We start from the raw sequence: 15407 nt of genomic DNA, 5'->3' as shown, positions 1-15407 counted from the left end.
TCTAAATTGCCCGTAGCTGCGAGTGAGTGGTAAGGATGAGCTACTCAAGATGATTGTCACTGTTGAAGTGACACCCCGACCCCATGTGCAAAAATGAGATAAGGGATAATGGATGGATGGATGGATGGATGGATGGATGGATGGTATACTGGTACAATTTTTAGTCCATTACTGATTATCTATGCCTGTCAGCAGTGATACTTTGCAATTTTGTTTTGCAGTTTTGTGGCATCAGCAATTGATTTTTAAATTGAAGTCATTCTCCCTTAATTTTGATGTTTAGAATTAATTTCCCTGAGCTGACAATCTATTATCTGACAGGTTGTACTGACTATATGGCAAGTATAAGCAATGTGAAGAGACAGAGGTATTATTTTAATGAAATGCGTTTACGTAACAAATGAAAAGTCCAGAAATCTGCATTCCAAGTTTGTCTTGTAAAAAAAAAGTTGTTTCTAACAGCTGTAATTTATTTTACTGACATGTAGGAAACTGTGTTACAGAATGAGGGGGATTTTCATATGGGTCTGACACAGATGCCTACATGATATTACCATTTCTGTGCCAGTCCAAGAAAGTCTACAAGCAAATGTTATATTAACAAAGAAATTCTCTGTTAGCATTTTTCCCTGTATAATGGAAGTTTGCATTCAAAAACCATAAATAGCACACGACTATGTGTTTCTATAGGTGTTCAACATAAGACTTTCTGATGCTGTAAGACCATTTAACACATGGTCTAACGATGGCAACAGATGTTTGCTTTAAAATTATTGCAAGATGATCTGTGACAGATCTACTCTGAAAATTTTACCCTGATTCTGTAAATTTTACCTAATGTTGAACAGGTCCAAACACAAGGAGCACCATTGTATTAACAGACATCTCCATGACTGTTTGTTTCACCTCCAAGCCAAGCTGACTGATGTTTATCCTCCTGTAGCCTCCAGAGAAGGAAGGGGGCCTACCACGTCAGGTGGGTAACAAGACCGAATGTTCTCTGCTTGGATTTCTCCTGGACCTGAAACGTGACTACCAGCCAGTCCGAGACCAGATCCCTGAAGAAAAGCTCTACAAAGTTTATACATTCAACTCTGTACGAAAATCAATGAGCACTGTCATCCGACTACCTGATGGGGGGTTCCGACTCTACAGCAAAGGGGCATCAGAAATCATCCTAAAAAAGTACGTTTGCCAAAAAATCTTTTCAGTGTAATGTCATTTCTGTGAAAGTTTTTTTCTTCTTCTTTTCTTGTCCAGCATTGCCAAAACATTAAAGACAATGGAAAGTAGTGTGCACTTAATCAGGCTATTGTTATTTAGAATGATACATGTTAAAAACTTATAATGTTATGTTGTCCTATCTCGCCTTCATTCTTGATGGTTGGGTTCGGAACCGAGCATCAGTTCTGACTTGGCCGTATACTAAAGCTCGAGAGCTTTCACTGTCTCAAGTCTACACCCTATCCCAAGATGCCTAGCGACTGTTACCCAGATCTCGTTTGCTGCTTGAAGCTTTTTTCGCTGGCTCAGGCTAAGTTTTGTCTTTTACTATTATATTAAGATACTTTTTTGTCAAACTCTTAGTACTTTAACCTTTTTGAGGTGGCTTAATCTTCTGGTGTGTTTTTTGAGAGTTGTTGTTGGTTTTCCGCTGTTTTTTCTGCTGCTTCTGTGTGGGCCATCGTTCTCTCTCAGGCCTTTCTTCCTTTGCCGGCTGAATTTTGCTTCCCCTTTTCTACGAAGCCGTTTAAGTTAGAGGATGCTTTGTTTTTTTGCCCTTTTTAGTTAGAGGGCTCTCCTTCCCCTTCCTTTCTTACTATCTTTATAAGAGTTCACCTTTTAAGTTAGAGGCATCTCCTCAGGTTAGAGGAGACCATCATTTAACTTAGAGACCTCTCGTCTAACCTTTCCTTTTTCTTTCCAACAAAAAAAAAACACTTGTTTTTTTCCTGCTGTGTGTGTTGTTACCTTTAGCGTAGATTTACATTTGATTTGTGTTTTTCTTCATAGCACTAGTGATTAGTTGTGACAGTTTTTTGCTATAATGTCTAAGAATTCAACCAAAGAGATTAAACAGTCCAGGTTTAAGAAGTGTGATTCTTGCACACAAAAAAATGTCCTTAAAAGACGGGCGCACGAGTTGTGTGTATTGTTTAGGAGCCATTCACCTGCAGGATTCCTGGCTTTAGCTCAAGAGTCCTGCAGGAACAGAGGAACAAGCTTATAGTCAAGGGTTTATTGAAAGGGCATTTTGAGAAGGCTGTGGAAGGGAATCAGGCCTCAAAATCTGCTGATAGGTCCTCAAAAAAGTCAGCTTCATTGGTTCCAGGTTCTGAGCCGATGAAGAGACATGAAAAACAAGTGTCTTCAGATCCGAAGTCTGTCGGGTCTGAGAAGTCTAACTCTCCCTCGGTTTCTTCTGTGTCTTCAGAACTATCTCAGAGCCAAAAAGGAGCCAGTCACCATCCTTGGAGCTGATGCACTCAGTGCCACAGCCTCCTTTGCTGCAATCATTGGCTGTTTGCCACAGATCATCCATCCATTCCTCTCGGTCTTCCAGGATCTTATCGGACAAAGATGTGGAGCGGGTGGTTAGGAGGTTGCTTCGGACACCGGCCCTTGCAAAAATTCTTTCAAGCCCAGCCCAACTGGATGTGGAGCTGACTACTGAATCTGCTTTGCCTTCTATTCCTCCTCCGACTCAGACAAGTTCAAAGCCAGAGTGCCTGGTGGTCATTGTGGTGGAACCGTCAGAGCCAGTAATCACACCTGGTATCTCGGTTCTGATGTCTGCTCCGATCTCGTCGATGTGGTCTTCCATCGAGGGATCTAGGAGATGACACTCCCTCGTCTGTTCCGAGGGGGGGTCGAATCTGACACTTGCCAGACCCGACTCTCCCACTCGGAGCTGTGGTGCAGGTGAGTTCAGCACCCGCATCAGCCTCGGAGCAATCCTCCTTGGTGAGGGGGAGGTCTCCCAGCTCCTCCGAGCTGGAGGCTCTCACTGGCCAGGATCATGGTGCCTTTGAGGTGATGAGGATTGTGCTTTCCTCAAAGACTGCTCCACCCACAGCTCCAGCTACTCTTCCCCCAAAAGGGCCAGTGTTAACCTCTAGACCATCCCTCCAGCCCCAGCATAGAGAACCAATGCCTCTGGATGCCCCAATGGGTGAGACCCTCTTTTCTGAAACCTCCCCAGAGTATCCCTCCGAGGAGGTCCCTCAGAAGAGAACTTGTAAGAGGAAACACCTAGACTCTCCTGAGTCTGTCACGTTGGATACAAACTTAGAGGATTCAGAAGGGTCCCCATGGTCACCCTCTGAGTATGTCTCCTTTTCAGACATCTTAAAAGATCCAGAAACGGAGAGGTGGCTGGAAGATCCTTTCCCTTTCTGAAGATGAGTCTGTATACTTGGAGGCATTTGGTTCTCAGCCCTCCACCTCTTGGATGTTTCCACCTTTTGACCAGCTCCTGGGTGTAGTTAGTCAAAAGGCGTGGGGCTCTCCAGAGTCAGTGGAACCAGTTCCGAGGAGGCCCAACAAATTTATTACAGCCCTGGAGGACAAACAAGTTCTAACTAAATGTGTCTCAATAGATGCTATGATGGTGGCAGCGGCCACCAAGAAGGAATTAGCGGAAACTTCATCTGTCCATCCGCCGAATAAGGAGTCTCGAACAGATACAGGAACCATATATTCTCTTCAGTGGCCTTTACCCTTATGTCGCTGAATTATTTATCCCACTTTATTTGACTTCAGAGGGATCTCCTCAAGGATCTAGGAGATACCCTACAAGGTGCTTCTGCTGGGGGGTACCTGACAAGGTAAACTCTCAGCTTGTGACCTTAAACAAACTCCTCCATGTGCCTCATTTCTTATGTGGCTGATGGAATGAGCAGGGCAGCAGGCACAGGAATAGCTCTGAGGAGACATTCCTGAATGCGTCTTTGTGACTTTGCTGAACCCTTCAAGTCTTCCTTTATTGACGTCTTGTCTTTGTTCAGGCCAAAAGTGAAAGAGACTCTTACAAGGTGTGAACAGGATGGCAAAACTCTATCTGTCATGGGAGTATGCTTCTCCATCCCTACCATACCTTATTCCAAAGGTCAGAAGGGCAGAAAAATGTGATTCCGGAAATCCAAAAGAGCTTCGCCGGATGCATGTTGTGAATTTTCCCCCAGGGGCAGAGGGGGAAATAACAATGGAAGACACCACCTTTGCAGCAGAGGGGGTCCGCAGAATCAGGGTGACAGAGATACGTTCTCTGGTAGGCTCTTCCAGCGATCTTGAAAGTAGGCCCGCCTGTCTGCCTCTAGAGGTAGTCAGGGGGAGATTATCGCTGTACCCAAAAGCCTGGCTGGACATCACTCAAGACAAATGGGTATGGTCAATCATTTCCAGGGGATACAACATTCCTTTTTCTTTTCCACTCCTTATACCAAGCTCTGCCCAGACATACCACCCAGTCAAGGCAATCAAGCAACCCTAGAAATTCAAGGGTTGCTAGAAAAAGAGTCATCCAAGAAGTCCCCGCAGAGCAAATCGGATCCGTAAGTTACTCAAGGTTCTTTTTAGTTCCAAAAAAGACAGGGGACTGGACACCAATTTTGTATCTCAGCAGACTGAATAAGTCGGTAAAGAAAACAAAGTACCGGATGGTGACACTGCAGTCTATACTCCCCTTTCTGGGACAAGACAATTGGATGTGCTCCATAGATCTTCAGGATGCTTACTGTCATATAAAGATGGACAGGCGATGCAGGAGATATCTATGCTTCCGGCTGGGAGCCAGTCATTACCAATTCAGAGCTCTGCCCTTTGGTCTCACTACAGCCCCCATAGTTTTTACCAAATGCATGGCATTAGTTACAGCTCACCTGAGGTGTCTAGGATTCTGGGTGTTTCCATACTTAGACGACTGGCTCCTGACCGCCACCACAGAGCATCTACTAATCAGGGCAAGAGACACCAGCATTCATCTCTGCTCAGAAATAGGCATTACCATAAATTTCAAAAAATCTGCCTTGTTGCCCTCACAGCATATTACCTTTACAGGGGCAGACAAACACAAAAGACATGGTTGCAAAATTGCCTCATGAAAGAATCCAAACGTTACTCCATCAGGTGTCAATACTGCTCATGAAGACAAAAATGCAGGCAAAATTTGTCCTCAAGGTTCTGGGTTCTATGGCAGCTGCAATAACATTAGTCCCACTGGCATGTCTACACATGAGAATATTACAGTGGCTACTCTTTGCTCAGTGGTCCATGCAGGAGTTACGCAAGTCACACAAGATTCTCATTATGAGCACCTGCAAGAGGGGCCTATGATGGTGGCTTCAGTCCACGCAGGTAATGATAGGCAGACCATTTGTTCCCCAGCAGCTACAGTAACCACAGATGCTTCCCATATAGGGTGGGGGGGGGCATTATCTGAGGACAGACTGTCCAAGGGACTTGACAAGAACATGCGTACCACTTGCACATCAATGCTCTAGAGATGAGAGTGGTGCTTCTGGCATTGAAAGCTTTCCAGAGCTCCATTCCAATAGGTACGATTGCAATACAAACAGACAATATGTCCGTGGTGTGGTGCATCAACAAACAAGGTGGAATCAGATCCTACCCCCTCTGTCGAGAGGCTCACAGAGTATGGCAATGGGCAATTTCTTCTCAACGTTTTCTAACTACAATGCACATCCTGGGGAAATCCAACATGATAGTGGACAGATTAAGTAGGGCAATTTTTATGCCTCACGAATGGTCCCTGAAACAGGAAACTGCAGACCATAATTTTTCGCATGTGGGGCCAGCCTTGCTGTGACCTTTTTGCCACATGCATCAACTCCAAATGCAGCAATTACTTTGCCATATACCCCCTATGGGGGAGTCACCAAGGGATGCACTTGTTCATGATTGGCCCCCTGGACTTCTTTACGTTTTTCCCCCATTTCCATTACTACCCAAATTCCTCCAGAAAGCCAAATCTTTGAGTCACAGGCTAATTCTCATTGCTCCTTACTGGCCTCATCAGATATGGTTCCCCTTTCTAGAGACCCATCTTCAGAAGGAGCGTTGGATCCTGGACCCAGTGCCAGATCTTCTGACTCATCAGTCAGGAACAATCCACCCCTCTCTTCAAAGCCTCAAACTGACAGCTTGGTTACTCCACTTCCTATCTTAGCCTGGCTTCCAGAACTATCCCCGGCAGTGTGACACATTCTGGTTTCATTGCACAAGAATACAACTAGGATACTTTATGCAAGCAAATTGAAGAGATTTTCTTGTTGGGCTTACAAAAAACATAGAGACCCCTTTACAGCCCCTATAACTGCAATCTTGGAATTTTTAACAGAAACCTTTAATCAGGGTGCAGAGACAGCCACAGTATGAGTACAACTAGCTGCGATACCCCCACCTCCTTGGGACCTCAATTTGGTGTTATCTTCTTTAATTCTCCCTCCATTCGAACTAGCTTCCTCTTGCCCATTAAAGTTTTTATTATGGAAGATAATCTTTTTAACAGCCATTACTTTTGCTAGGAGGGTTTCAGAACTGCAAACTCTGTTTACCCATCCTCCCTATTTGATTTTCCACAAAGACAGAGTCTCTCTCAGGACAAATCCTTTCTTCCTGCCAAAAGTATGTTCTGAGGCCAATTTAAATCAGTCTATTGAGCCACCTGTATTTTTCCCCAGTCATGTCAACAAGGCAGAATACAAGCTGCACCCAATTGGATGTCCATAGGCAGTTACATTTTTAGTTACATAGGACAAAGCCATTTAGAAGATCTGACCAACTGTTTGTTTCATTCTCAGAAAACAGAAAAGGAACTTCAGTTTCAAAAGTCACCTTATCAAAATGGCTTACAGACACCATTACTTATGTCTATAACGCTCAGCATAAACAGCTGCCAGGAAAGATTAGAGGTCATTCAACTAGAGCTATGTCGACTTCCACTGCCTTTCAAGCCAGGCTCCCTTTGGATTCAATTTCTGCTGCAGCTACATGGGTTAACCCTCATACCTTTTTCACTCATTACAAAGAAGATGTGGCCTCCTGGAACAGGGCATCCTTTGGTTCCACTGTTCTGAAGAGTTTATTCCCTTGAGCCACCCAAGAAAGAAGATGTTCTTCGTGTTTCACTGTTGCAGTAATCACATTTAGGTTATCCCTGCCAGGGTAGCCCTCAGCTGGCCTGAATACCAGAGGCTTAGTATTTCTGCGTTGGTTGCTGTTGCTTCAGGACTGACGTCAGGTTGTCAGTAGTATAACGTAAGGCAGCCGACGCCATTACATCTGTCTTTCTTGATGTGGAGCCCAAAGCAGAAGCAGTTTGCATGAGTGCCGGGTGGCCACTACCTGAGTTTCATCTACCGAATTGAAGCTGAAGACTTCTAAAGCTAAGTACCCCGTTGGGGATCCTTTTTTCTTGCACTAACCGATGTCAGAAAAAGTTAACAATTGTCTCGCCTGTGGAAAGCAAATACCACACTGAGACTTTCATTCTATCTGCGTCACTTGCTTAGGCCCAGACCACGACGTCTCCTACTGTCGCTTCTGTGCTTTGTTCAACGCCAGAACTATCCTTCGTTGGGCCCTTATTGTATCTAGATATTTTCGCTTACAGTCCTCGAACTTCGATATGGCTTCAGTAAGCCATCCGACAGCAGATCTTCCGAAAAAACGTAAAGGTAAAGACAGAGACAGACCCCACAGGTCCAAACCTACCAATGATGCTTCCATTAAGCTAGTCGTCAGTTTTCTGATCCTCAGTGAGGTGCTTTCACAGCCCCTGATGCCCACTTCTGTGGATTTGCAGGCCACTACCGAGACCCTTTCGGAGTCCCGGTATGCCGCTAAACTCTTCTTCGACTAAGGATCCTGCAGTCGTCTTTACCTTGGATGGGTCCAGAGATACTAAGCAGCCACTGGCATCTGAGGAAATCCTTCGCACTACTGATTCTCAACACAAACCGTCTTCTTTCGCGACTACCGTTCTTTTGAAAACGACAGAGTTTCTTAGGCCCAGGGTAGGAGCCACACCCAAGAAACTGATGATCCAATCTCAGGCACCTGCTTCCTTGCCCCAGTTTCAAATGCATAAAATGGCAGAAGACCTTATCATGCTGATCAGGGGAAGCCAAGCTACCCCCTCCAAAAAGAAAAGAGATCTGTCCCCTGTAGTTTTGCCTGAACAGGAGTCAGATGACTCTGATGCATCTGAGTATGAAGACATGCAACCCCTCTCTACTTATGAGGATTCTGATGCAGAGGATTCCATTCCTTCAGCCTCTCCCCCAGAGGATTTTTCCTTTGGGGAAACCCTTCATACCTTAAGGGAGCATTTCCATTGGGAGAGTCAGGACTACCCTCAGTCAAAAAAGAGACTCAGGGAATTCTTAGATCTTCCACAGCACAGACCCTTGGCCATCCCCCCAGTCCTGGGTGTTGTGGAGGATGTTTTCCTGGAATCCAGTTTGACTCCTGACACCCTCCCTCCTACACCCAGAAAACCAGACAGGTACTACATTTATTTTTAAAAATCCTACTGCTGACCCTGAGGTAATTTCTCAAGGGCCTAAAGGAATTAAAGCAACCTCACCTAGGAATCCCACCCCCTCAGATAGGGAGTCCCGAGCACTAGACATATGGGGTAAAAAAGTATACACCTCAGCTACTTTTGCTATCAGAGGACTAAATTGTCAGTTCCATATGCCAAAATTTCAGCAACATATCCTGGAACTCCTCAAACAAAAAAATGTCTTTCTTTCCTGCTTGTGCAGAATCTAAAGATTTAGAAGAGTTAATACATTCTGCAAGTCAAGTAACTAAGCACACCTTGCACTGTGGTTTTGATGCCCTAGAAGCTTCTTGCAGGGCGGCAGTCACTGGATCTGTCCTTTGAAGGCATGCATAACTTAAGGAACAGCCCTTGCCAGACCATGTTAAATCTAAATTGTTGGATGCCCCCTTACACAAAGACAACTTATTTGGCACTAAGAGTGGTCTTAAAAAAGATGGAAGAAAATGCAAAATCAATGCAGACAGTTAAGGATTTCTTACAGGTCCAGCCACCCAGCTTCAGCAGGCATTGTCCCACCAAGCACTGGTCCTTTCCTGCTCCCACCAGGCCAGTTCAGCCCAGACCCTGGGGAACCAGAACCCCCCCCAGATAGCAAGCACAGGGAATGCAGAGATCTAAGCAGTGGACTACCTCCACTTCAACACCAGGGAGTTCTAAGCCACCCCCTTATGGTAAGAACTAAGAATGACTCACCGCCCTCACCCACTCTCTCTGTCCACCTTCACTTACCCCTAGGAGGAAAACTCTCCTTTCACGCAAGCACCTAGGCCACCATTACCAATGACCGCTGGATTCTCAACATAGTGTCCCAGGGATACAAATTTTATTTCCACACCCTTCCAACTCTAAAAGGGTTCCCAGATCTACCTCCAAACCAGTGGGCAATGGCAAAAAAGCAAGTCTTTTCCCTGCTCTCTATGAGGGCAGTAGAGCATGTTGCAGCAGAACAGAAAGGCCAAGGTTTCTACTCCAGACTTTTTCTGGTACCCAGAAAAGAGGGCACCTGGTGCCCCACCCTCAATCTATCCATTCTAAACACCTTCCTGGTGATCCTAAAATTCAAAATGCTCACCCTCCTGCAGCTGCTACCCATGCTCTCCAAGGATGCTTGGCTAGCCACCCTAGACCTAAAAGAGGCCTACCTCTACATTCCTATCAGGGAATCATGCAGGAAATATCTCCGTTTCAGTGCAGGATCTCAGCACTTTCAGTTCTCTGCTCTTCCCTTTGGCTTATCTAAAATGTCTGGCTCCAGCCATTGCCTTTTGAAGACAAAGAAATATCCAGATTTACCCATACTTAGACGATTGCCTAATTCAGGCAGACAGCCAGGAAAAGCTGCTCAAGCACCTGGCCTTTGTAAAGTCCCTACTAACCTCCCTATGGTACACAATCAATGAAAAGAAATCCAAACAGGTACCCACCCAAATGATTATATTCCTGGGAGCAAGCTTGGACACAGCATCCCAGATGGCATTCCTTACACCAGAAAAGCAAACTTTCCTGACAGCCTACTTCTCTCAAATAGCCACCAGACCTCAGCTATCTGCAAGGGAAGTCCTGTAAGCTGTGGGGTTCATGGCATCTTGCATTCTACTCATTCCATATGCCAATGGTTCCTAAAAAGCCTTTGGTGTCAACACTCTCAAGACCTGGAGACTCTTATACCTATAATACCTTGCCTCAGAAAAGATTTTCTTTGGTGGGCAACAGCATGCTCCCACAACAAGGGACTACCTTTCTCACCACCCCCGCCACCCAGACCCTCAACACAGATGCATCAGACTATAACTGGGGTGCGCACCTGGATGGCAGGTGCATACAGGGCCAATGGAGCCCACAGAAAATCCATCTGCACATCAACCAAAAAGAGATGATGGCTGTCCAGCACACCTTGATAGCTTTCAAGCCCCTTCTCTCCCCAGGGACTCTCCTGATCAAAACAGACAACACCACTGTGATGTGGTATATCAGCAAGTACAGAGGAACTCACTCCTACCCTCTGTGCAGGCTGGCCATAACCCTTTGGCAAACAGCCTCTGCCATGCAACTACATCTGTTAGCACAATTCCTACCAGGCTCTCTCAACTCTGTGGCACACCACTTAAGCAGAAATCTTCTGGACCCACATGAGTGGCAGCTCAACAGAAGAACCTTCACCCTAATAACTTAGAAATGGGGCACCCCGAAGGTCGACCTCTTTGCCTCCCACACCAACCATCAGCTCAGCAAGTTCTGCACCAGGGAGCATCACTGCATGGCTTGGAAAGTGGATGCCCTGTCATTCCCCTGAGTCAATCTATTGGTCTATGCCTTTCCTCCACTACCTCACATCCCCAGGGTACTGCTCAAAATAAAGGAGCAAAAACCAAGGACAATTGTTATAGCTCCAGACTGCCCTCACCAGCACTGGTACCCCTTGCTGCATAGCCTGTCCCCACTGCCACCATGGCATCTTCCTCAGATTCCAAACCTCTTGACCCAGAAGGAAGGGGAATTTGTGCATCCCCAATTGCAGACACTCAGTTTGGCAGCTTGGCTTATTCCCTAACCCCTAATCAATCTGATAACCTCAGTAAACAGGTTCTAGATGTTATATGTGAGTCCAGATGCCCTAACAGTAGAAAGTCTTATGCTGACAAATGGAAAAGGTTCTGCACCTGGATTCATGCTAAGGGAGCCAATATGGCACAGCCCTCCCTCCCTCCCTCTCATCCTGAATTACTTAGCTGACCTGCTACACAGTAGTCTCTCTTTTTCCTCTATTAAAATTCATGCCTCTGCTATCTCTGCTCATTTCCCCACTGAGCAGCCCCTTTTCTCACACACTTTGATCAAGCAGTTCCTAAGAGGAGCTAGCAACTTAAGGCCACCCAGAAGAGCACCAACCCCAGCTTGGGACATTAACTTTGTGTTGGAAAAGCTCACCCTGCCCCCCTTCAAACCAGCCTCTTTGGCAGAGCCAAAATTTCTCTCCTGGAAGACAGCTTTCCTTCTGGCCATCACTTCAGCCAGAAGAGTCTCTGAGCTGCAAGCACTCATGGCTGTGGAACCCTTCATCATCTTCCATGCTGACAGGGTATCCCTCAGGACTAGCCCATCCTTCATGCCCAAGGTGGTGTCCAGTGTGGCTCTCAACTAATCCATTAATTTAAACAACTACTTCTCCTTCTTCCTTTAATAATAAAACAACTCTGACCCAAGAAAGCTACCAATTGTGGCAAACAAGAACAAACAGCAAGGCAAGTACCAAACTTTTATTCTCTAGCGCTTCGGTGTCACCACCTTCAAGGAATATCAAACAGTAACAAACATTTACACACATTTTTATAACTTACACAATTAACATCAATCATTAACCAATTAAATAACCACTTATCCCTTAAAGCAAACATTTCCAATTTAAATCGTTATTTAAACCATTAGGCACTAGCGTTTTATATTTTAAAATATAAATACTTTCTTTATACCACAGTTTATGCTTCAATACATTTTCATCATCACAAAAACATTCCACAGCTTCTAAAACTGTGCCTTGTAACAAGGTAGTGTCACTACCATGAAACACTTTAAAATGTGAAGCAATTATTTTATCTTACCTCATAGTCCTAATATCTCTTATGTGTTCCATGAATCTGACACAAAATTCCCGTTTAGTTTCCCCAATATAATATAAGGTACATGGGCATCTCAACGCATAGACCACCTCTTTACTTCTACATGAATAAACATCTCTGGGTTCAAATTTAATCCCATTTATATTATTAAAAGTGCTCACTATATTTGCACACACACTGCACCTATTGCAGCATGATGTTCCCTTAACCTCTAATGTATTTGGTATACTAGTAGCTGGCAAACAAAACCTAATATGTACTACTATATCCTTTAAATTTCTTCCCCTTTTATAGGAAAAAAGAGGTTTTCCAGGCAAAACTTCCATCAGAAATCTATCTTCCAGCAAATACTTCCAATAATATTCTATCAAGGTTCTTATTTCCTCACCTTTAATATTGTATACAGATACATAATAAATTGTGTCTGTTGCATTTCTATTACTTCTCTATGGCCAGGTACCCAGTCACTACTCTTCACTTCATAACTATGTCTATTATTATTTTCATTTTTATTCTTATGCACCCCTTCCCATACTCTGGTTTGGGCTTCCTTTAAGATATTAGGGTCATAACCCCTTCTCAAAAACATACAGAGTTTTTTTATAATCCATTAATTTGCCCACCTTTTTTCCTAACCCAGAGAACAAGGGGAAAAGGATCCTGCACTCTAGATGTGCACAGACAGCTCAGATTTTATATACATAGGACTACATCTTTCAGAAAGTCTGATCAATTGCTGGTTAGCTTTGCTGCAGGGGCAGTGGGCAAAGCCATCTCCAAAGAAACCATTTCCAAATGGATAGCACACTGCATTCATTTCTGCTACAGACAACATGGAAAGACTCCCCCCAAGCGGGTCAGGACTCCCTCCACCAGAGCAGCCTCCACCTCTGCAGCTTTCCTCAGAGGAGTCCCCACCAGGGACATCCTGGAGGCTGCCAACTGGACATCTGTTCACACGTTTACCAAACATTACCACTTGCCTATCTTCTCCAAATCCAGGGCAGGGTTTGCCTCTGCAGTCTTGCGGGGCATCCTAGCCAGCCCCTAGTTTCCTTGACTGCCTCCACCCATTTCCTCAGCTTTGGCAATCAACCCAAATGTGATGACTGCAACAGTGAAACATGAAGAACATAGTACAGGTATGTACACTTAACCATAAATGTAGATATTCGAGTGTATTCACTGTTGCAGTCTTGGTTTCCCTCCCTCCATCCCCCTCTTCTTTCTTCTCTTTCCTTACAAGGGACATATTGGTGTTTACTTTCTATTGATGGGATTCTTCCACCAGAACCTGGCTCCCACTTGGGGGCTCCTGACAGGTTAGGGCAAGAAAAACTGATGTAATGGCGTCAGCTGCCTTACTTTATAAAACTGACGACCTGACGTCAGTCCTGAAGTGACAGCAACCGACGCAGAAATACTAAGCCTCTGGTATTTGGGCCGGCCGAGGGCTACCCTGGCAGGGATAACCCAAATGTGTTGACTGCAACTGTGAATACACTCGGACATCTACATTTATGGTAAGTGTACACAACTGTGCTCTGCTGGGGACACTGTCCCAACCATCACGAATGAAGGCGAGATAGGACAACATAACATGTTGTACATAAAGAAGTTATGTACTCATCATAACGTTCCATGTTTGTTGTCCATAATCTCGCCTTCATTCTTGCATCCCACCCTCCTTCCCCCCTTCCTGGAGGATCGAGAGGAATTTTCTGGGTGTAAGTTTTTCCTGATTCCCTTCATGCCTTAGGAACTATGGGCAGAGGGTCTGTTGTAGTTATTATACTGGGTTGCATAGTCTAGTGATTAGTTTCTCTCAAATGAGATCTGGGTAACAGTCGCTAGGCATCTTGCGATATGGTGTAGCCTCGAGCCAGTGAAAGCTCTCAAGCTTTAGTATGTGGCATTGGTTCCGAACCCAACCATCAAGAATGAAGGCGAGATTATAGACAACAAAGATGGAATGTTATGGTGAGTACATAACTTCTTTTTTAAAGCAACATATCAATATAAAGTATGTCTACCAATCATACTACTAGCAACTTCAGTTCATGGATGAGCAGATGGCACTGATATTGAACAACGGCAGAGAACATATACAATACTACAGATCCTGTCCATAAGAGAAGCATGTTTTTTGTGAATGCTGTCACTGGAGTCACAGTAGATAACAACATTTTACTTATTTGATCGCAAAAGGAGAGAATTTGCCTTTGATATCTGTCCTTTAATCAATTGTATCATTCTTCCTTCTCTGTATCTCTAGCTTCCCCTATTAGAATCAGTTTCAATTACCTATTTTGGTAATTCATTCTACATATCACAAGCAGTCAGTGCCCAGATTATACTGCTTGTGTCCCCTCCTCCTCCTTTGTCTTTCATGTTAAAGGTTTACCTCTTCACAGATACCTTAGATAATTTTGTTTCTCTGTATTATGCTGGCCATACTTCTGCTTGTCTCTAATACAAAAGTAACTCTTCCATTTTCCTTTAATAATATTTTCCCTTCCTTATCACTTAATTTTATGGAAGCTTTCTGTTGACTTTTTTCCAAAAAATGTAACATCTCTCTGTTACACAATCTATCTGATAACAAAACTGTATACACTAATCAAACTGTAGCCTTACCAGTCAGTGCAGTAGTATAAGCATTAGCATTTCTTTGGGAAATCACAGTAACAATACATTGTAGTATTTGGTTTACCCACTTCCTGTTTTCCCTTAGTTCATCCAGATTTCCCAAGATGTTCCTTTTTCTGGCGAAGGCTAATACTGATCTCACTCCTACAAAAGTATATTGTCAGGTGCTTAGGTGCAGGTGCTTATTGCTTAGCTAATTTAGTCATGGCATCTTGGGAGAGACCCTATTTACTAAATGAAGGAGACCACAATTCAAAGCTCCTCTTCTACACTCGATTCCTAGACGATATGTTTGTGATGTTTGATGGAACAAACACTGAGATCGAAGAGTTCATTAGGTACCTCAATAATTCTACGGACTTCCTTTCCTTCACATTTCACTTCAATAAGGATAGAATAGACTATTTAGATGTCGACCTTAGGAAAGATTATAATAAGAAAACCTGGGTATTTAAGATACATCGGAAGGCGACATACTCTAATTCCTTCCTCCATTTTTCTAGCTGCCACCCTAAACATCAAAAGAAATCTGTTGTAAAAGGTCAGTTAGT

General features: G+C 44.2%; 1 protein-coding gene across 6 annotated transcripts in view; it reads left to right on the top strand.

The window, feature by feature from the left end:
* Window positions 1-15407, top strand: part of LOC122809137 (plasma membrane calcium-transporting ATPase 3) — a 4021470-nt gene that overhangs the window by 2532251 nt on the left and 1473812 nt on the right. For all 6 annotated transcript variants that reach the window (XM_044080406.1, XM_044080412.1, XM_044080407.1 and 3 more), the window contains one exon: window positions 944-1185. In XM_044080406.1, coding sequence (XP_043936341.1) covers window positions 944-1185 — 242 coding nt within the window. The remainder of the gene's footprint in view (window positions 1-943; window positions 1186-15407) is intronic.

The sequence above is a fragment of the Protopterus annectens genome, chromosome 8.part0, assembly GCF_019279795.1.
Source record: "Protopterus annectens isolate FY-2018-M chromosome 8.part0, PAN1.0, whole genome shotgun sequence".
Lineage (NCBI taxonomy): Eukaryota > Metazoa > Chordata > Ceratodontiformes > Protopteridae > Protopterus > Protopterus annectens.
The sequence above is the reverse complement of the archived record's forward strand: the minus strand, read 5'-3'. Positions and strand labels throughout refer to the sequence as shown.